The following is a 19831-nucleotide window of genomic DNA, read 5'->3' on the forward strand; positions in this document are numbered from 1 at the left end:
TATGTAAAACATATATTATATATGTATTTTATATAAATATACAATATATAATTTACATATTATATATAATTTCTCATGTTATTTAGTTTACTGAAAATATTTTCATTTTCAGTTATATATATAAAAACTAAGCTACTAGGTTTACTGGAAATATTTTCTTACATGAGATGCCAAATTTCTTTTACTCTATTCTCCCTTTTCTTCATTCCCATTAGTCAGCAGACACCTTCACTAAGAAACATCTCTCTAGTCATTGCTATAACTTGCTGACAGATTAATGAAAATAACGAACTGTTGATATAAAATGTAACACACTTCTACTAGATAAGAGATAATTTCATATATAGACTCTAGGTTTTGTGGCTTTTTAAGTTTTTGTGTGTGTTTTTTTTTTTTCTTTTTAGATGGCATTGAAATGGGAGCTCCAAACCAATAAAAAATGATGGGAAGTTTTAAGATATTTATAACAGTATTAAACAGGGGCAAATCTTTGAAAGCTGAAAAGTAACAAACCACATGCTCTAGGCTATGAGAATACAAGTATGAAAAAAACAAACACATGGACATGTCACAAGTAATGGTCTCAAAAGTTTCACAAAAATTTATACAAGAATAAGTTTGCCTTCTGATTTAACACAATGACATGTAAATAAAGCTTTTGATAGGATTTATAAAATTATTCCCCTCGATTCGAATTAAAGAACACAAATTTGAAAAGTGTCATTCGTAATTTAAGACTATTGTTTGATAAGAACTAAATGTATAAGATCAATACAACAAACTTGTTAAGTTGCCACAGTTTATCTTTAGTCTCCAACCAAAAACTAATGCTTAAAAATTTTTCGTTTGAGAATGTGGTATGGGAACAGGCCACATCAAGGCTATTTCGTAATTATTTCTGGAAAAAGAAAAAGGATTTTTTTTCCAGTTTAAACTATTAATGGTAAACAAAAGGGCCGGGGTGCGGTGGCTTACGCCTGTAATCCCAGCACTTTGGGAGGCCGAGGTGGGCAGATCACAAGGTCAGGAGATAGAGACCATCCTGGATAACATGGTGAAATCCCTTCTCTACTAAAAATACAAAAAATTAGCCAGGCGTGGTGGCGGGCACCTGTAGTCCCAGCTACTCAGAAGGCTGAGGCAGGAGAATGGCGTGAACCCAGGAGGCAGAGCTTGCAGTGAGCCAAGATTGTGCCACTGCACTCCAGTCTGGGCAACAGAGCGAGACTCCGTCTCAAAAAAAAAAAAAAAAAACAAAAACAAAAAAGGCAAACAAAAACAGGTTTTATTATACCTACATCAAAATTACTCAGAAATGAAAATAAAAGCAGTAACAGTAGTAAACGTACTGATTGTTTTCCCATGTGCCAGAAACTATTTCAGACTTACTCTTGCTGATTATCTTGACCTTCTCATCTCTTTCTGTTGCTAATAAATACTGTAGCCCATGACAAAAATTAAATTTTATTTTTATATAACAGTGTAAAAATAGAGTATTGGTTAACGAATGTTTTATTTATAGCCTAATTATTTTAAACTCCAACATACAAATAGATGAAAATAAGGGTTTTACATGTATAAATCTAGGCAGGTGGTCTTACATAGTTAATAAAAATATGGGCTCTAGAGTCAGGTTGCCAGAATTCAAATCAATTTTACTGTTGACTAGGTTTTTAACCCCAGAAAAATTATTCTACTTATTTAACCTCATGTCTCTCATCTATAAAATGGAAATAAATATTATTCCTGCCTTATAAGATAATCATGAGAATTGAAAGAACTCTATGTAAAGCACTTTGGACACAGTAAGTACTCAGTAAGATTTATCATTCTAGGATTATTAGCACAAGTATGATCACATGCTTCTGCAACATTTATGGACTCAACAGGGAAGAAGGAAGTGAATATCCTAGACACCTCCACTTGTACCCAATTCTGATTTTCTTCCTATACATAAACACGCACAAACACATTCTCTGGTAGAAGTGTTACTCATTGTGTACAGGTGGTGCAATGCGATCTGTGTCCTCCCAAAATTCGTATGTTGAAGCCATAACCTTCAATGAGATGGAGCCCTTGTTTAAATGAGGTCACGAGGATGAGACCCTCATGATGGGATTAGTTCCTTTATTAAGAAGGGACCTCAGAAACTTTACTTTCCCTCTTCCTCCCTCTTCCTCCCTTTCTCTTTCTCTTTGCCGTGTGAGGACACAGTGAGAAAGTGGCTACCTATAAGGCAGGAAGAGAGTCCTCACCAGAACCTGACAATGGCGGACATGCAGCCTCCAGAAATATGAGAAAATAAATTTCTGTTGTTTAAGCCATCAGTCTATGGTATTTTGTTATGGCACTCCGAGCTAACTAATACAGATGGGTCTACTTGTATTTTCAATGTTTAAATACATGAAAAATAACAATTCAAGGCATTTATTTTGCAAAGTTCATCAACATTTATTTTTCAAAGACTGCAGCATGTCAGAGTAAGCCATGGTCAGGCAGACATTATACTCCTGCTTACAATGTAATTTATTTTTAAGAGCACAATAGTAAGTAAGGTTCGTTACTTTTCAAAGAGCTACTTTAAATAGTTCTAGTTAAGTCAATGTCAGACAGATATTACATTCATGCCTACAATATGTTTAAGTCATAAGGATTCTTACCTTTTATATCTGCCTGAAACTGTTCTAGGTGGCTCCTGTAAAGTAAAAATAATTACATATCAGTTTGAGTATGTATGTACACAATTACTGATTATATAAAATAGTTGATAGAGAATATCTAAATATTTTTCTGAGACGGAGTCTTGCTCTGTCGCCCAGGCTAGAGGGCAGTGGCGCGATCCCGGCTCACTGCAAGCTCCGCTTCCCAGGTTCATGCCATTCTCCTGCCTCAGCCTCCCGAGTACCTAGGACTACAGGCGCCCACCACCACGCCAGGCTAATTTTTTGTATTTTTTTAATAGAGACGGGGTTTCACCGTGTTTGCCAGGATGGTCTCGATCTCCTGACCTCGTGATCCACCTGCCTCGGCCTCCCAAAGTGCTGAGATTACAGGCGTGAGCCACCGCGCCCGGCCGAGAATATCTTAATTTTTAAAAGACCAACTTGAAGCAATTACTGGTTTAAAAAATTCACATATTGCTGCTCAAACAAAACAGGAGTCTACATCTGATTTTTCAGTCCAAATCAATCACTTTTTTAAAATGATGTTTTTAATAAAGAAGTATTTTTAAAGCTCAGAAAATGGACAAGGCTGGGGGCATCATTCATCACCCAGTCAGCTTAAATCCCTTTGAAAGTCAAGGGGCATTAAAAAGTACCACTATTATATTCTTTTTTTTTTTTGAGATGGAGTTTCACTCTTGTTGCCCAGGCTGGAGTGCAATGGTGCAATCTTGGCTCACTGCAACCTCCGCCTTCCGGGTTCAAGCGATTCTCCTGCCTCAGTCTCCTGAGTAGCTGGGATTACAGGCATATGCCACCATGTCCAGCTAGTTTTGTATTTTTAGTAGAGATGGGGTTTCTCCATGTTGGTCAGGTTGGTCTCAAACTCCTGACCACAGGTGATCCACCCACCTCAGCCTCCCAAAGTGCTGGGATTACAAGTGTGAGCCACCATGCCTGGCCTTACAGTCTTTATATATCTCCCTTTGTCTTTTTTATGCCATCATTTTTTCTAAAACTTACAACTCACCATATGCATATAGTAATCAGTTCCTATTTTTAAAGACTATATATACAGCTAAAAATGAAAAGTGAAAAAGTACATTTTAATATTGTGCTGATTCTAAGCTACTAAAAAAAAAGATTGCTGAAAGTTAACATTAACCATTGGGGTAGAAAAATTGTTACCTTGCAAATAACTAGGCAGTCATTTCTCTGTTCAATCTTTTGACAGTCTAGGTTCTCCATATACTTCCGCAGTTTCACTTTAATGAAACAGGTCAAAATCAAATGATGTCTTTAAAAATTGTTAACTTTTTTCCTAATTAATCATTAAGTTGCCAAGAGAAATCCTACAATTAAAGAAGTTCTCATCCAGTTAAAGCAAAAGAATACCTTTATAAGATAACCAGTTCCAGAGTAAAAGAGTAAATACTGACTGCATGATGCAATAAAAGACTAGCAATGTGGGGAACCAGTACAGCAAACCATATGATTAAGAGGAAGGATCAGATCAAATTTCCAAGCCGACAGGCTACTCAGCAGCTAGGAGACTATGGGTTTAACCTCTATCAGTGTCTACTTATCTCTAAAATGGAATAACAGTGCCTATTTTATTGGGTTGTTGTGGAGATAAAATGACATAAGTGAGTAAAATTAGCACAGTCCCTTCCAAATAGGCTTTCAATTTCAATTTGATAGCTAAAACCAACATAAAACTAACTGGGATAAGGAAAAATCTTAATTGAATTTTCTGCATGGAATTTGAGTAAGTCTGTCTTAATTATTCCAAGTCAATAAATTCCCATTACAGAAGCCTATATTACTTAGTTTAATATAATTTTTGTCCCAATTTTTCATGTATATATCTTATATTCTAAGTAAAATGTAAGTGTCTGGCAGATAGGGACCCTCCACCAGCAATTCCTTTCTTTCTCCCCCAAAACCCCAGTTCGCCTAGTATGCAATAAATATATACTGACAACTTAGGGAAATAACTTCCTTGGTAATCTACAGTTACAAAAAAGTACCACTTGGGAAATAATCAGCAGCAGGAAATAACCAGGTGACAAGATACTCCAGTGACTACGTACATGGGTTTGACACCACAAACAGGCTTAGGGCTGGGGAAGTCATGCCTTGACAGTTGATACAAAGACACTTTAACCATCCCTGAGCATCAGTTGTTCTTACAGCAGGACAACAACAAAACCTGGCAAGCAGACTTTAAAGAGTTTCTTATCTGCCTGTCATTAAGCAGATACCCACTAATCTGTACTTTTGATTAAGTAGATACCCACTAATCTGTAATTTTGTACCAAACATATAAAACAGATCCCCTATTTATTTAGATGGCTATTTAAATAAAGTAGAAAGAAATATTAAGCTTATGTATACTCACTCAAAGTACACCTTATTAAATGTGAGTGATAATGATTCATACAGAAGTTTTTCCAGCTGGGTGCAGTGGCTCATACCTGTAATCCTAGCACTTTGGGAGGCCGAGGGGAGTGGATCACTTGAGCCCAGAAGGTCAAAACCAGCCTAGGCAACATGACAAAACTCTGTCTCTACATAAAATACAAAAATTAGCTGGGTGAAGTGGCATGCACCTGTAGTCCCAGCTACTCGGGAGGCTGAAGTGGGTGGACTGCTTGAACTCAGGAGGCACAGGTGGCAGTGAGCTGAGATCACACTACTATATTCCAGCCTGTGCAACAGAGCAAGACCACGTCTCAAAAAAAAAAAAAAAGTTTTTTCCCTGCTAGTTTCACAAACAGTATTTGGATTAACATTTTACAAACAGCTTCTTTTATTAAATTCCCTGATATTACCCTATATGAACTAAACTAAGGCATATGATGTCTGTCTACACATGCATGAGAAAAAATGCCAGAATCTCCAAAATAAAGTTCTGAAACAACACATATCATTTCTCTCACATCTCTCTCATTTGGGTTATATTTGAAATATCTCAGAACATGCCACATCAGCTTGATTGCCCAGACTGCCTTTTACTGAAACGGAGTCAGCAAAATTGCTAAATGAGAACAACCCTTACTAGATTTATTGATGTGTGGGTTACTGGTATATCAACTGAAATGGTACGAATAACTTGACAACAAACACTAATTTTTTTTTTTTTGAGATGGAGTCTCGCTCAGTCGCCTACGCTGGAGTGCAGTGGCGTGATCTCGGCTCACTTCAAGTTCCACCTTCTAGGTTCATGCCATTCTCCTGCCTCAGCCTCCTGAGTAGCTGGGACTACAGGCGCCCGCTACCACGCCTGGCTAATTTTTTGTATTTTTAGTAGATACGGGGTTTCACCATTCACAGGATGGTCTCAATCTCCTGACCTTGTGCTCCGCCCACCTCAGCCTCCCAAAGTGCTGGTATTACAGGCGTGAGCCACCACGCCCGGGCCAACAAACACTATTTCTGAGGCTTGAAATAGACATTTTCTGTAATATGGTAAAACTTAGAGTAATAGATATGTAGAGTAGAATTTTAACAGAAACAGAAATGTAAAATGGAGGGCATTTTCAGCAACTCTAAATTGCAGTGGCATTGTAATAATTTCACACTTTGATCCAATTATAAATGACTTAAAAGTCAGTATCAGACAAGCTTTGAGTTAAGTATGCTAACCAGAAGTCATGAAAAAATATCAGATTTCTACATGTATCTACAGTTGTTCGGGTTTTTTTTTTTTAAAAAACACTCAGTCACTTAAAACATACCTCAGTAAGTAAGTTTTACACAGTATTTTCCACACTGCTAGCTTGATGCAGTTGATAAAATTAGAACTTTCACATACTAGGTTGGTGCAAAAGTAACTGCGGTTTTGTCATTACAGTCATTCCATACTCAAGTCTGAGATATACAAATAATCAAAATTTAAGCTATACTTATTTCTGGTATATGGCTAGTATTTCAATAGTTAAGATTTTGAAGCACACAGACGACATTTAAGTTTATTCCTTATTGGTGGATTTGAATATGGTCTTTTATTAGAGATTATACATTTTGAAGCTAAATGTTATTTTATAATGATTCTTGTAATCAAAGTATAAACTTTAGGCAGGGCGCAGTGGCTCAAGCCTATAATCCCAGCACTTTGGGAGGCCAATGCAGGCAGATCACCTAAGGTCTGGAATTGAAAACTAGCCTGGCCAACATGGTGAAACCCTGTCTCTACTAAAAATACAACAATTAGCCAGGCGTGGAGGCAAGTGCCTGTAATCACAGCTACTTGGGAGGCTGAGACAGGAGAATCACTTGAACCAAGGAGGCAGAGGTTGCAGTGAGCCGATATCGTGCCACTGCACTCCAGACTCCATCTCAAAAAACAACAACAAAAAAAACTTTTAAAAGTAAAATGTTTCCCACACTGGATAGATTATATCAGTATGATTAGAGACTGGGAGGGGTGGTAGCCTTCTCATGCATGTTAAAAATGGGCAATTAAAGGTGGAGTTTAAAGTGATTTCTATATCCTGGCCAAAAAAAGAAAACTGGGCATATCTTAAATTAGAAATGTTAGAGAGAGAAAAAAAAATTAACCTATATGGTGCAGTGAAAGAATCCCTTATAATTTTTTTAGCTTTATTTTTAATTGACAAATTATATATATGTATAAGGTTCAAAGTGATATTTTTATTTCAATACATGTATATATTTTGGAAGGATCAAATTACAGTAATTAGCATGTCTGTCTGATATATTTTCGATGTCCCCTCCAAACCTCATGTTGAAATATAATCTCCAGTGTTGGAGGTGGGGCCTGTTGGGAGGTGACTGGATCATGGGACTGGATTTCTCATGAATGGTTTAGCACCAATGAGATCTGGTTAAGAGTATGGGACCTGCCCCCTCTCTCTCTTGCTCCTGCTCCTATCATGTGATGTGCCTGCTTCCACTTTGCCTTCAGTCATGAGTAGCTCCCTGAGGGCCTCATGAGAAGCTGAGAAGACGCTGGTGCCATGCTTGTACAGCCTGTAGAACCTGTGAGGCAATTAAACCTCTTTTTCTTATAAATTACCCAATCTCAGGCATCTCTTTATAGCAATGCAAAGAACGGCCTATACAGATGACTTCAAATACTCATCACTTCTTTTTTTTTATTTTCTTTTTTTGAGACACAGTCTCTCTCTGTCACCCAGGCTGGAGTGCAGTGGTGTGATCTCAGCTCACTGCAACCTCCGCCTCCAAGGTTCAAGTAATTCTTGTGCCTCAGCCTCTTGAGTAGCTGGGATTACATGTGAACACCACTATGCTCAGCTAATTGTTGTATTTTTAGTAGAGACGGGGTTTTGCCATGTTGGCCAGGCTGGTCGTGAACTTCTGGCATCAAGTGATCCACCCACTTCGGCCTCCCAGAGTGCTGGGATTACAGGCATGAGCCATTGCACCAGGCCCTTATCACTTCTTTCTGGTGAGAACATTTAAAATACTCAGCTATTTTGAAATATACATTATTATGAACTATAATCACCTTGCTGTGCAATAAAACAAATTATTCCTCCTATCTAAACTGTAACTTTGCACCCACTGGCCAATGTTTCTCCTTTCTCCATCTACCTTAGCCTCTGGTAATCACCATTCTACTCTCTACTTCTATGAGTTTGACTGTTTTGGATTCCACATATAAGTGAGATCACTGCGACAAAATGGATGAAGGCAGCGGACATTATGTTCACTGAAGTCCCTAGTAATTTTAAAGAGGAAAATGCTTAACATTCTTACATGTTAGAACAAAATTCCACACAAATATAAATGTTACCTTAGATGTCTTAACTATATTTCTGTAGCCACAAAAATTTCTAGGCAAAGAAACAACTACATAATTTTTGGTACTTTAATAATTACTACTCCATACTAAATAGGGACAAAAAATGAAGAAATACAGTAGTCCTTTTCCCTTTATCCAAGTTTTCACTTTCTACAGTTTCAGTTACCCATGGTCAACCCATGGGCATTAATAAAATTAAATTTTTAAAATTGTATTATTTAATACTTTAATTAATAAATTTAAATTATTATTTAAATTATAACTTAATTAAAATATTAAATGCAAAACTCAAAAAATAAAAAATTCATAAACTTTAAATTGTGAGTTGTCCTGACTAGCATGATGAAACTTGGTGCTGTCCTGCTCCATCTTGCCCAGGGCCTAATCGCTTTGTAAAACGTATCCACAGTGTCTATGCTCCCTACCTATTAGTCATTTGGGAGCCACCCTGGCTATCAGACTACCTGTTGTGGTATCCCAGTGACTGTGTTCAATTAACTTTTCTTTTATTTAGTAATTGTCCCAAAGTACAAGAGTAGGGATGCTAGCAATTCTGATATGCCAAAGAGAAGCTATAAAGTGCTTCCCTTAAATGAAAAGGTAAAAATTCTCAACTTAATAATGAAAGAAAGAAAAATCATACCCTGAAGTTGCTAAGATTTATGATAAGAACAAATCTTCTATCCATGAAATAAAAGGAAGGAAAAACAAATCTGTGCATAGTATAAATAGCGTTCAGTACTATCTATATTTCAGGCATCCATTGGAGGTCTTGGAACAGAACCCCCTTTGATAAGGGAAGACTGCTATACTAGTATCACCGAAACTGCTTGTAAAAAGTACAACTGTTAAGACTGGTACTGGTCTTAAAAGTTTCAAAGACTATGTAATTAGATCTCCCAAAAATCCTTAAGTCTGTTATACAACTGATCTCAAATATACTTGTTCTGAAATAATCTTCCCTGCAATGGGATGGTTTCTATTACTGAAGGGAAGGGGAAAGATCTATGTAGAACTGAGAAAATGTTGGCAAAGCACAAACTATTTTGTGTGAATTTAAATAAAACACTCTGCTTTATTCAAGCTTATAATGATCAATAAGGAAATCCCCATGAACAGAGTCTGCAGTGGCAGATGAGAACTTCCAACGTATAAACAAGTATAAAAGCATAGGTGAAATAATCAGACAAATACGAGCCCAGATGAATACAGCAAAGTAATACTGATGTTATTCAAATAATCCAGCGACAAAGCCACAGCCCTCAGAAAAATTATGGCATAACATGCTAACTGACCCTCAGAACTAACTTAAAATATCTATATTGGCATGTATAATTTAGTATGATATACTGCTGAAGATGACTGCAGAATAAAATTTCTCTAATGTATAACTGATAAAATGAAAAATAAGAGCTTTATCAAATTAATGAAGATTTTAAAAGGAAAAACTCATCCTTCCCCTTCCTTTCCTGAACAATTAAGTCCTAAAGCCATTAGGCAGGGCAGAGCAACATGAGGAAACACAATGGCTCAGATCAGGGTATCAGAATACGAGAATCTGCCAGAAAGAAGAGCTACCTGGCATAGAGAATTCAAGTCCGAGCAAACTAAGGAGACTGCCCACATAGCAGAGCTCACTCACTCGGACCTAAGATATCAGAGCCGGAGCAGAATGAGAAAGATTTCTACAAAGCAGGGAAGGGAAGCCCTCATTCGTGAGGCAAGGTCAGAAAGGGAGTCTCATAAAGGGGTAGCCAGAGTCTCAGGTGGAATGTGAAGTTTACCTTCTCAGGAGGGTGGTTCAGAAAAGGGTGATAAGAGCTCTAGCACAGTAAAAAATATCTACCATCTCAGAGGCAGCCTGGCATGTGGTATTCTGTGCCAGAGCCCAGACAAGATGAAGTGAATGTCCACAGGGAGTGGCAGTCTGGCCTGGAGTTGCCAAAACCTAATCAAGTTGAGGAAGAGTCCCCCATGGAGGAGCAATCCGACAAGAGTTCTCCGAGTCTCAGCAGGAGTAAAGAGAGGCCCTACAGAACAGCCTGTCAAAGGATGCCCAAGCCGGAAAAGGGTGAAGAGAGTGTTCATGCTTAAGGTGAGCCCAACATGTAATGTCAGAACCCGCTTGTGATAAGGAAGGCATAAGTAGGAAGAAAGAAAGCAATGGGAGATATGTTACTACATACAACCCAAGAGGCATATTTGAAAAATTGCCATTAAAATATATAGTGACTTCCTGGTATTTTTAAATACTCACCTGTAGCAGATAGGAACTGCCTGGATCTAGTAAGTTTACAGCTTCATTCTGCATAGTGTTCTGTTGTGTAATTGCATCTTCTCGTTTTCGCTCTTTCTGCCCTGCTTCATCATCTTCGTACTCATCTAAGCACTGAAAGAAAAAAAGTTTCCATTTTATTTCTATTATTAATAGACTGTTTTGATAGTACGTGAAAATACATTTTTATAGCATTAAAGAAATATTTGTGCATTCAGAAATTAGTTTGCACAATAAAAGTTTTTCTTTCAGCAATATGTACATTTAATTCCTATAAATTATCTGCTTAAAACTTATAGTTCCATAGCCACACTACTGCCAACAAATCTCTTCCCTGAACTTCAACCACCAGTGACAGGGTTTTCTTAAAGAAAGGTTCATTCATTCGTTTTCATTCATTCAATAAGTAAACTACGTCTACCTTAAGGCATTCTGCAGAAGGTAACAAAGGATACACTAAAGAAATGGAATTTATAATCTAGTAGGAAAGATAATACATATATAGATAGATAACTTAGGATAAAGGCCCATTTTCTAGCTTTATATTCTATGAGCATATAAAGGAAGAGTATTTTTACCTAGAGAGTTAGAAAAGACTATAAAAAACCTTGTAATTTAAAGAATGGTTACAATTTAAATGGTTTTTAATGGAATTGCAGATATATATAAAAAAGAATTACACGTAACAGCATATTGAAAAAGCTTACAAGAGAGGGTTGCTAAAAAACAGAATCAACACCAGAAATTATCTAACTCTACACTTTCCACATAAAAAAAAAAAAAAAATAGAAACAAATCTCTATCCATTATGCACACTATGGGCTGGGTTATCCGCTCCTTGCAACTGAATACATTCCTAACCAATACATTGCCCTAAAGGCTTCTGTGTGAGAACCCACCACCCCTCTCCAACAAACAAACAACAAAAAGAAAACCTCTCTGTAGAGACACCAAGGAACTGACCACAGAAAAGTATAACAGTATGGCAGTGAAGACAATAGCAATCAGACAAAAAAAAAAAAAAAAAAAAAGGCTATGCAGAGAGAAGAAAACACTGAAGCTACTGTGCAAACCAAGAAGGTACACTGGAATATTTGGAGATAGGAGGAACATATTGAAAGGGGTACCAAGCTTGATAAAGACAAGGTCTACAATGGAGGACACTGAAGAAAGCATCTGTCTGAGATGGAGTCTTACAACATAAGGATGATACAGAGAAGAAGTCTGAGGACAGAAATGGAAAGGGCAAATGAAAGGAGCAAGCAGGCTGAGATGCAGAGTTCTCCTGAAATTCAACAGACTGCTTATACGGTGTCACCTGGCCCTTGTCATATCAACCTGCCAAGAGTGGGGCTTGGGGAAACAACACAAAAAAATTATGATACTGCAGCTACTGTTATTGCTATGAGTCTAAACTGTTCTTGACTCTAACTAACCCAGGAGACTAGTGTCTTTTGCCAGAATACACAAGCTAACATGTTAGCCAGCAAGCGCGGTATGATCTCAAAGCCATCAGTTTTTGACAGAGGTGAGGATTCGAAAGGCACAGAGGGAACATAAATCATAGATAACCCAAGAAGTTTAGACTTCTCATTCCATGGCTTGGAATGATATTACAATGCTACACAATTCCTTGGGATAAGAGCAAAATGATCAAAATTCTTTTTGGGAAGAACCTGAGTATAGCAATGCAGAGAACAGGAACAGGAATAAAAGTGAAAACACTAGTTAAGTGACTAGTTAAATGACATAGGCAATTTTTATCCCATGAAAAATGACATATCCTAAGTGGAAACAGAGTCAGTGAAAGAAATCTGGTATGGGACACCAAAGTGTTAAGAAATTAGTCTTCATTAGAAAAAAAAATCTCTCTTAGGACTTTCAAAAACCTTCTCAAATCACTAGACAATATCTTGTTTAATGACAACATACCAGCAAAATTTAAAAGTAAAATCAGACTCAAAGCATTGATGTCCACTATCAACATAACTGTTATCATTATTCTGAAAGTGCTAGTTGATAAAATTAGGTAAGAAGAATAGACAATTTTAACATCAGAAAGGAGGCAAAATTACCATCATTTTAGAGGAAATGATATTGTAAAAAACAAAAACATTTTAGAATTATGAGTTAAGATTTTTTTTTTCAGTAAATAAGCAAAAAATTTCCTAAAGTAACATCAATAGCCAGTTAAAAAATTTTTAGTAACAACCATAAATAAACTAAAAAATAGTATGTGTATGAAGAAAGCTGTAAGACTTCACTGAGGAATACAAATTAAAACCTACACTTAAATTAAGAAAAACCTAGTATTGTGAAGGTGTCAATAGTCTCTTAACTCATAAATTAAAATTCCAATCAAAATCAAGAAGAAATTTATTTGGAAAGTAGGGGTGCATCATCCAGAAGAAAAAATACATATCAAAAAATTTACTTTTTTAAAAAAGAAGTATGAAACCAAACACTCTAGTTAACGTTAAAATGTATAAAAATATCTCATAGAGGTCCTAGAACAGAAATAATAAAATAGCATAAAAGGCATTTTAAATCAAGGTGTTCCTTAAAAAAGGGGGGAGGTCACTTAATGAATAGTAGGAGAAGCAAAAGTATGAAATCTGGAAAAGAATAAAGAATGGTCTCATCTAGTCTTCTATTCTGTGAAAGAAATCATCACTCATTCTCCAGCACATGGACTCAAAAATCTCTCACCATAGGCTCCAACTTGATTAGCTTAAAGTTGGAATTCTTAAATTATCATAGATTAATATAAACAGAAAGCAAAAGTTGAGGCAGGTAGCCATGAACTCCCAGAGCACTGGGATGCTATTTTATTTATCTTTGTTTTCATTTTCTGAGACCCAGCCCCACAACACTAACTTTCCCTCCTCTTGTCCCCTCAACAATCTAGACTCCCTTACCAGCACATTAAAAGAAAAAAGAAAGGAAAAAACAAAATACTCAGTAAATGTTTCATAAAAGAATGAATGAGTTACCAAGATGAGACAAATCATCTTGGAGATAAACTGGGAGGTGAACTGTGATACCCGAAGTTAAAATTCTGAATGCTCTTTCCCATAGCAACACTATTATCCACTGAACTGGGAACCTATTCATCACACATAGTATTCCTATGGATACAGTATGTATCTAACATTCCAGGCAGCTTTTAGCATAGGGATTACTTGATGAATCACAACTTCCCTCCAAAATTCTGCTAGCAACCAGTACAGTTCTTTTAATGACAAGCATCCTACAAATTCTTAAGCAATCTTTTCTAACTGGAATAAATACATCTGGAGGAAGAAGTTGGTGGAAATCATGAGAAATAAGAGAATTCCTGTATCTGCCATACTTAAGAGCAGAAGTGGATTCTCCTCATTCCTTTCTTCAGCTGCACAATAATTTTATTAAGTAGACATACTTACCATATTTTAATCAGAGCTTTATTGATGAACATAATACAGCTCATATTGGAGGCTAGAGTTTCAACATAAGAATTTGAGAGAGACAAAACTTAGTCCATTAATAACATAATAGCTGATCTTATTGGAACCAAAAATAAAACACTTGGAACCTGGAATGCAAAACATCGTTTCTGTTACAGTAAGCTACTGTTGAGGTAACAGTCTTCAATACAAAGTGATTTTTACATTAGCATCAACAACTCAAAAAACAAAACCATACCAGCTCTTCATGAGACTAAAGTTAATTACTATAATAGAAATTTTTTTTAAAATTGTTTAAGGCTTAAGACAGTGTCCTTATTTTTTGTTCCTGCTACATTCTTACCTACCAATCAATTCATATTTTGTATTACAAAGGCAACTCTTGCTTTCAGGTAATTTTTGCACACTATTTTCTATACTATGTGACAAGAACCACTGTTTATCTTTGAGTCACTTCAATGTGTGTGGCAATGTGAGCAGCTACTTAAATATCAGAGGGAGGAAAGAAAAGAAGAAGGAAACTAAGTTAGATACTTTTCAATTTATATAGTACCCTTAACTTTTATTTGCTTTAGTTTGGCACCCTGCCGATTATATGAATCAAAATACTTAATATTCAAAGAAGTAATGAAAACACACATAACAAATTTAAGGTACAACACAAACTTCTTATCACAGAGTATAAAAGTAGAAACCAAGAAAATCTTCAACGTCCAGGTATCCCCTGCCGTGAATGAGCATTTAAATGCTAATTGAAAGTACAAAGACAGCACTTGAAAGACATTTCAAAGCCTATATAAAATTGCCAAAATGTCCACTAGTAGAGTTTTTGAAACTAGCTAATTCTGATGTTTCAACAAGAAATTTTTACAAAAATTCCTCCCCCACCAAAAGCACAGCATTTACATACGAAACCTACTCTAAATCCTAGATAATCAGAAATCATCCACTGAACAGTCAGCTCATTTGGAGTTTATTTATATTCGTGGCTCTAATCTACAAAGGGAAAAGTAAAAGCAGAGTAAGCTAGAGCTATGTGAAGAGATACTCAAACATTTACCTGCTATTTTTCAGCTGTCAGGGAATATCAAAATTTTACATAGCAAAAATAAAACAATATGTAAATGTTTGGTTAGAATGTTAACAATATAAAAAATATTTCACTGACATTTGACTAAATAATTACTACGTGAACAAACATGAATTTTGGTCTACTATGTGTCATGCTGCTCTATAAATTCACACAAGTTAGTATGAAGCAAATGGTAAGACAATAACACTATTGATTCAGATGTGTCAAATCAAACATTAACATACAACAGTTGTTTAGAAGGGAAAACATTCCTTCAGTATAAATGTGCTTATTATGTGGTTCCTCTTCTTTGTAACTGAAATTTTAGATTTGTTTAAATTGCCAAAATCCCGTATCATTGGGTTTTGCTTTACTTTAAAGGACCCAGAGTTCTTGATTTCATCTCATAAGGACAGACCAAAACTTTTATAAGAAAGAGAGAAAACAAAATGTCTACATAAAACAAGTTAATTTTGTCTCAGTTTTGACATTTACTGAAAAATGCTCTTGTGCAGCGTAAGCCTTTTAAAGAATGATAATCATATGCCTTTCTCATTACATAGTTTGGATCAAATTATATGCCTAACAATTACAACCATGAAGTATTCATTTACATACCTCCCTTCAATGTTCAAAACACGTTACTGCTGACCCAGTCACCTAAGTGGAAGATTTAATTAGGACACTAGAAGACAAACATTCCATTTCTCTCTACCTCAGTTGCTTTCCTATTCCCTTTATCAAATAATCAGTACATAAGGAGTGAGAAAGTTTTAAATAAAAACTTTTGTAATTAATTCTCTTTTTCAAAAAAATCTGTGGGCAAAGATAGAAAGCTTTGTGCTTTTTTGTTAGCAAAAACATTTTCACATAAGGTAAAACTAAAAATCCAAGGTAAAGAAAACACAACTTTACTTGAAGTCTAAACTGAAACTAGGCTTTAAAATTCCCTTAGATTCTAAACAGGTTTGCACTTACTTGTCCTAACCTAACCCTAAGATGGTTTCCAAACAACACACCAAAGTTCAGTGAACTCACGACACCTCAGACACTTCAAATTTCTGAGGGAAACAAAGTAATTTTAGGTAATCTGTAGAATACTGCATGAACCACTAACTCAACAGTCCACAGTTTCAAAATTAGATCCTATTACCCTTTCCATAGCATCACAGGTTTACAAAACTGAGTCTCTGTAATGTAAAAAAGAAGAATCATGCTCCCTCCACCCCCACCACAAAGAAAAAAAAAAAATCAATGTGGAACAGGCAATGAGGGTAGAGCTTCTAATCGGATTCCAAGTTTTAAGAAGTTGTACAGTGTCCAAGAGATGCACACATCCCATTAGAAATTTTGATTACTTAAGAATGAAATAAAAATATTTCCTCCAATAATTCATATATTATTTATTCAAATGGCTACTAAGTTGTTAGGACATAAATACTTACATCGTTTGGACCAAACTACTAAGAAAATAAAACTATTTGATATTTCTTTAGATCTAAGGACACCAATAAAAGATTACTGGCCCATTAAGAATGTGATGAACGGAGAAAGCTTGGGAACCTTTGCAGCATATGGGTAGAAACTGAAATGATACTGGACCTGTCACTAAACTTAGTGAAGCATTAACTGACTAGCTTATATTATTACCCAAAGGCCATTAGTGCTGTGTAAGGGCTAGTATACTCTATTTACAAATATCTGAGGGCTAATTAACTGAAATCCAGCTGTGGCCTAAGGAGTCCAGTTTCTCTGCAGCTCGCTCCAGGAAGAAATGCTCCTCTGTTCTCATCTGGGCCTGCACAAAGTCATCTTCCTTTATCAGTACTTAGGAAAAACATCCATGTTATAGGTCTAAAACTTGTAAACAAATGAACAGATCTTGGTAACGTTAACCTATCAATAACAACATTATTAATATTATACGGAACTTTTCCAAAAATACTTTCAGAGCTATTAGCTCCTAACTATAGTGTTTCACTGTATAATCTGAAGGCCCATTGGGTCAGCTCACTGTGATGTGATTACAGCAATTTACAGAAGCAACAGCTTTTGGTAGATAATGCCCAGGATTCACAATTAAGAACATGTGTTTTAGAATCAGGTTTTGTCACCACGTAACTTTAGGCGTGTCCCTCCGTATCCTGAGCTTCATTATCTTCAACCATTTTTAAAAGAATTATTTCTATATTAATACAGGTACAGTCTCCCTTGTCCGAAATACTTGAGACCAGAAGTGTTTCAGATTTCGGTTTTTTTCAGAGTTTGGAATATTTGCATTATATTGATTGAGTAACCCTAATCCAAAAATCCAAATTCAATGAGAAGCTCCTAAAGGCAAGGGGAAGGGATGGGGAAAAGCTGGAGAAATGATGAAAGTCTTCAGGAAGTTAGTGAATCTTAAATTCAGTTGATTAAGAAAAAGCTGTAGTAGCAGTACCAAGGACACTCCTCCCCTGCATGCCACCTCAGTCAGGCAACTATCGCATACCCATGGAGACAGTTTATTCTCTGTAGATAATGAACTAAAGACATGTCTGACTCTGAGACACCGGTAATAGTCAAGAGTGGAGGTAAGGAACAAACTATTTGAGAAATAAGGAGTGAAAGTCTACATACAAAATACTGGCATTTCCAGTCCCCTTCCCCGACATGCATCTACAAATATTAAAATGAAAAAAGTGTAATAATAATTTGCGTATATTCATATTTATCAGATTTACTGTATACAACAAATCTTTATAATAGTTCATATCTCACTATAGAGAAAAAGATTTACCTGTGGTCAAGCTTTATATAGAAAGAGAAAAAAGGAGAAAGAGAATTATATTCAGAGGTTAAATGATCTTTAAGAGATGCCTGAAGCAGTAAATAGATAATTTAACACAATTAGGCAGTATACAAACAAAATGGTTTATGTAGTTACTTTAATATACATTAAAAAAATATATATATAGCTAGTATATAGAGCCAGTAATTTCACAGACATTATTGCTTAGGCAAGGCAAAGTTTGTAAACTATCAAATAAATATTAACATAGGCATTTTGGCCAGGCGCAGTGGCTCACACCTGTAATCCCAGCACTTTGGGAGGCTGAGGTGGGAGGATCACAAAGTCAAGAGATCAAGACCATCCTGGTCAACATGGTGAAACCCCATCTTTATTTAAAATACAAAAATTAGCTGGGCGTGGTGGCATGTGCCTGTAGTCTCAGTTACTCGGGAGGCTGAGGCAGAAGACTCGCTTGAAACCAGGAGGCAGAGGTTACAGTGAGCCGAGATCGCGCTACTGCACTCCAGTCTGGTGACAGTCTGGTGTTTCAAAAAAACATAAGAAAAGAAATGGCAGTAGTATGTGAATGTCTAAACTTTCAGGCACACTACTGCAGAGATAATTACTAAATTTGGTGGTAAAGTTAAGGTCAGATAAACTATAATTCCTTTAAATGCGATTCTAGAAACTTTAAAAAATTGATACAAATGTTATTGTATACAAAGTTTAACTTTTTGAAATTGGGATGCAAGTTTTTTGGGATTTACACTGATGTAAGATAGGTTGACCAGAGATATGCCTTTTCAGGGAAATTTTCCCAAGATAGGAGTTAACATCAGGTAAAATTAATTACTGCAGTTATTGCAAGTTTAAAGTTCTAAAAGCAGTTAACAGACAAGATGTAGAAAAAAGAAAGCAATTAGATAAAGACAGAAAGGAGGATAACTAGCAGCTATACTGACAGAATCACCATTTCATTTGTCATGCTAGGCACAGAGTTAGGTCATCAAAATAGGTAGTCTTTATGCATATCTGCCTTTTACAGATTAAAAATATAAGATTCAAGTTAGATAATTTACTTGTAGCACCAGTTCTGGGGGAGGAAAGTTGAAGATGAAAACAAGTATAACATAAAGGCAAAAATCCCTTTGATAACCAACTAAGTATCAAAATTAAATTCCCAATATAGTTTTCTAACACAGCAGTCCCCAATCTTTTTGGTACCAGGCACTGGTGCTGTGGAAGACAAGACAGAGGCAGGGGGATGATTTCAGGATGAAACTGTTCCACCTCAGATCATCAGCCATTAGATTCTCATAAAGAGCATGCAACCTCTCTCTCTCACATACACAGTTCCCGATAAGGTTCACACACCTCTGAGAATCTAATGCCCCTGCTGATATGACAGGAGGCAGAGCTCAGGCAGTAATGTTCACTTGCTTGCCAGCGGCTCACCTCCTGCTGTGTGGTCTGGTTTGTAACAGGCCAAGGACCAGGGAATAGTGACCCCTGTTCTAACATTCCTAACCTCAAAATCTTTATAAAATCCATAAAGTAAATAAAATGACTAAAGATGACTGCAGACTAGTAGGTTAAGAGATGGTCAATGAATTAGAGATTTGGTGCATTTAGCATTCCAAGAAGGTACTGTGCCCAGAAATTTGATAAGACAGATTCATAATGTTCCTCTTATTCTAGCTAAAGACTTAATTACATTGCTGGTTCAGTAAATGAAGAGTCATACCCAAAACTTAAGTGGCCACATTTCCACTTTTCAATTAAAGTCAGAAGTTATTGAGCAACCCAAAAAA

The 19831-nt window shown here is 36.2% G+C and overlaps 1 protein-coding gene across 1 annotated transcript in view; it reads right to left on the bottom strand.

Moving 5' to 3' along the window:
* PAWR (PRKC, apoptosis, WT1, regulator) overlaps positions 1 to 19831 on the bottom strand; it is a gene marked incomplete at its 5' end in the record, with an annotated part of 87848 nt that overhangs the window by 25501 nt on the left and 42516 nt on the right. The window contains 2 exons of the mRNA XM_011981402.1: positions 2661 to 2695; positions 10712 to 10843. Of these exons, the coding sequence (XP_011836792.1) occupies positions 2661 to 2695; positions 10712 to 10843 (167 nt within the window). The remainder of the gene's footprint in view (positions 1 to 2660; positions 2696 to 10711; positions 10844 to 19831) is intronic.

The sequence above is a fragment of the Mandrillus leucophaeus genome, unplaced genomic scaffold, assembly GCF_000951045.1.
Source record: "Mandrillus leucophaeus isolate KB7577 unplaced genomic scaffold, Mleu.le_1.0 Scaffold225, whole genome shotgun sequence".
NCBI lineage: Eukaryota > Metazoa > Chordata > Mammalia > Primates > Cercopithecidae > Mandrillus > Mandrillus leucophaeus.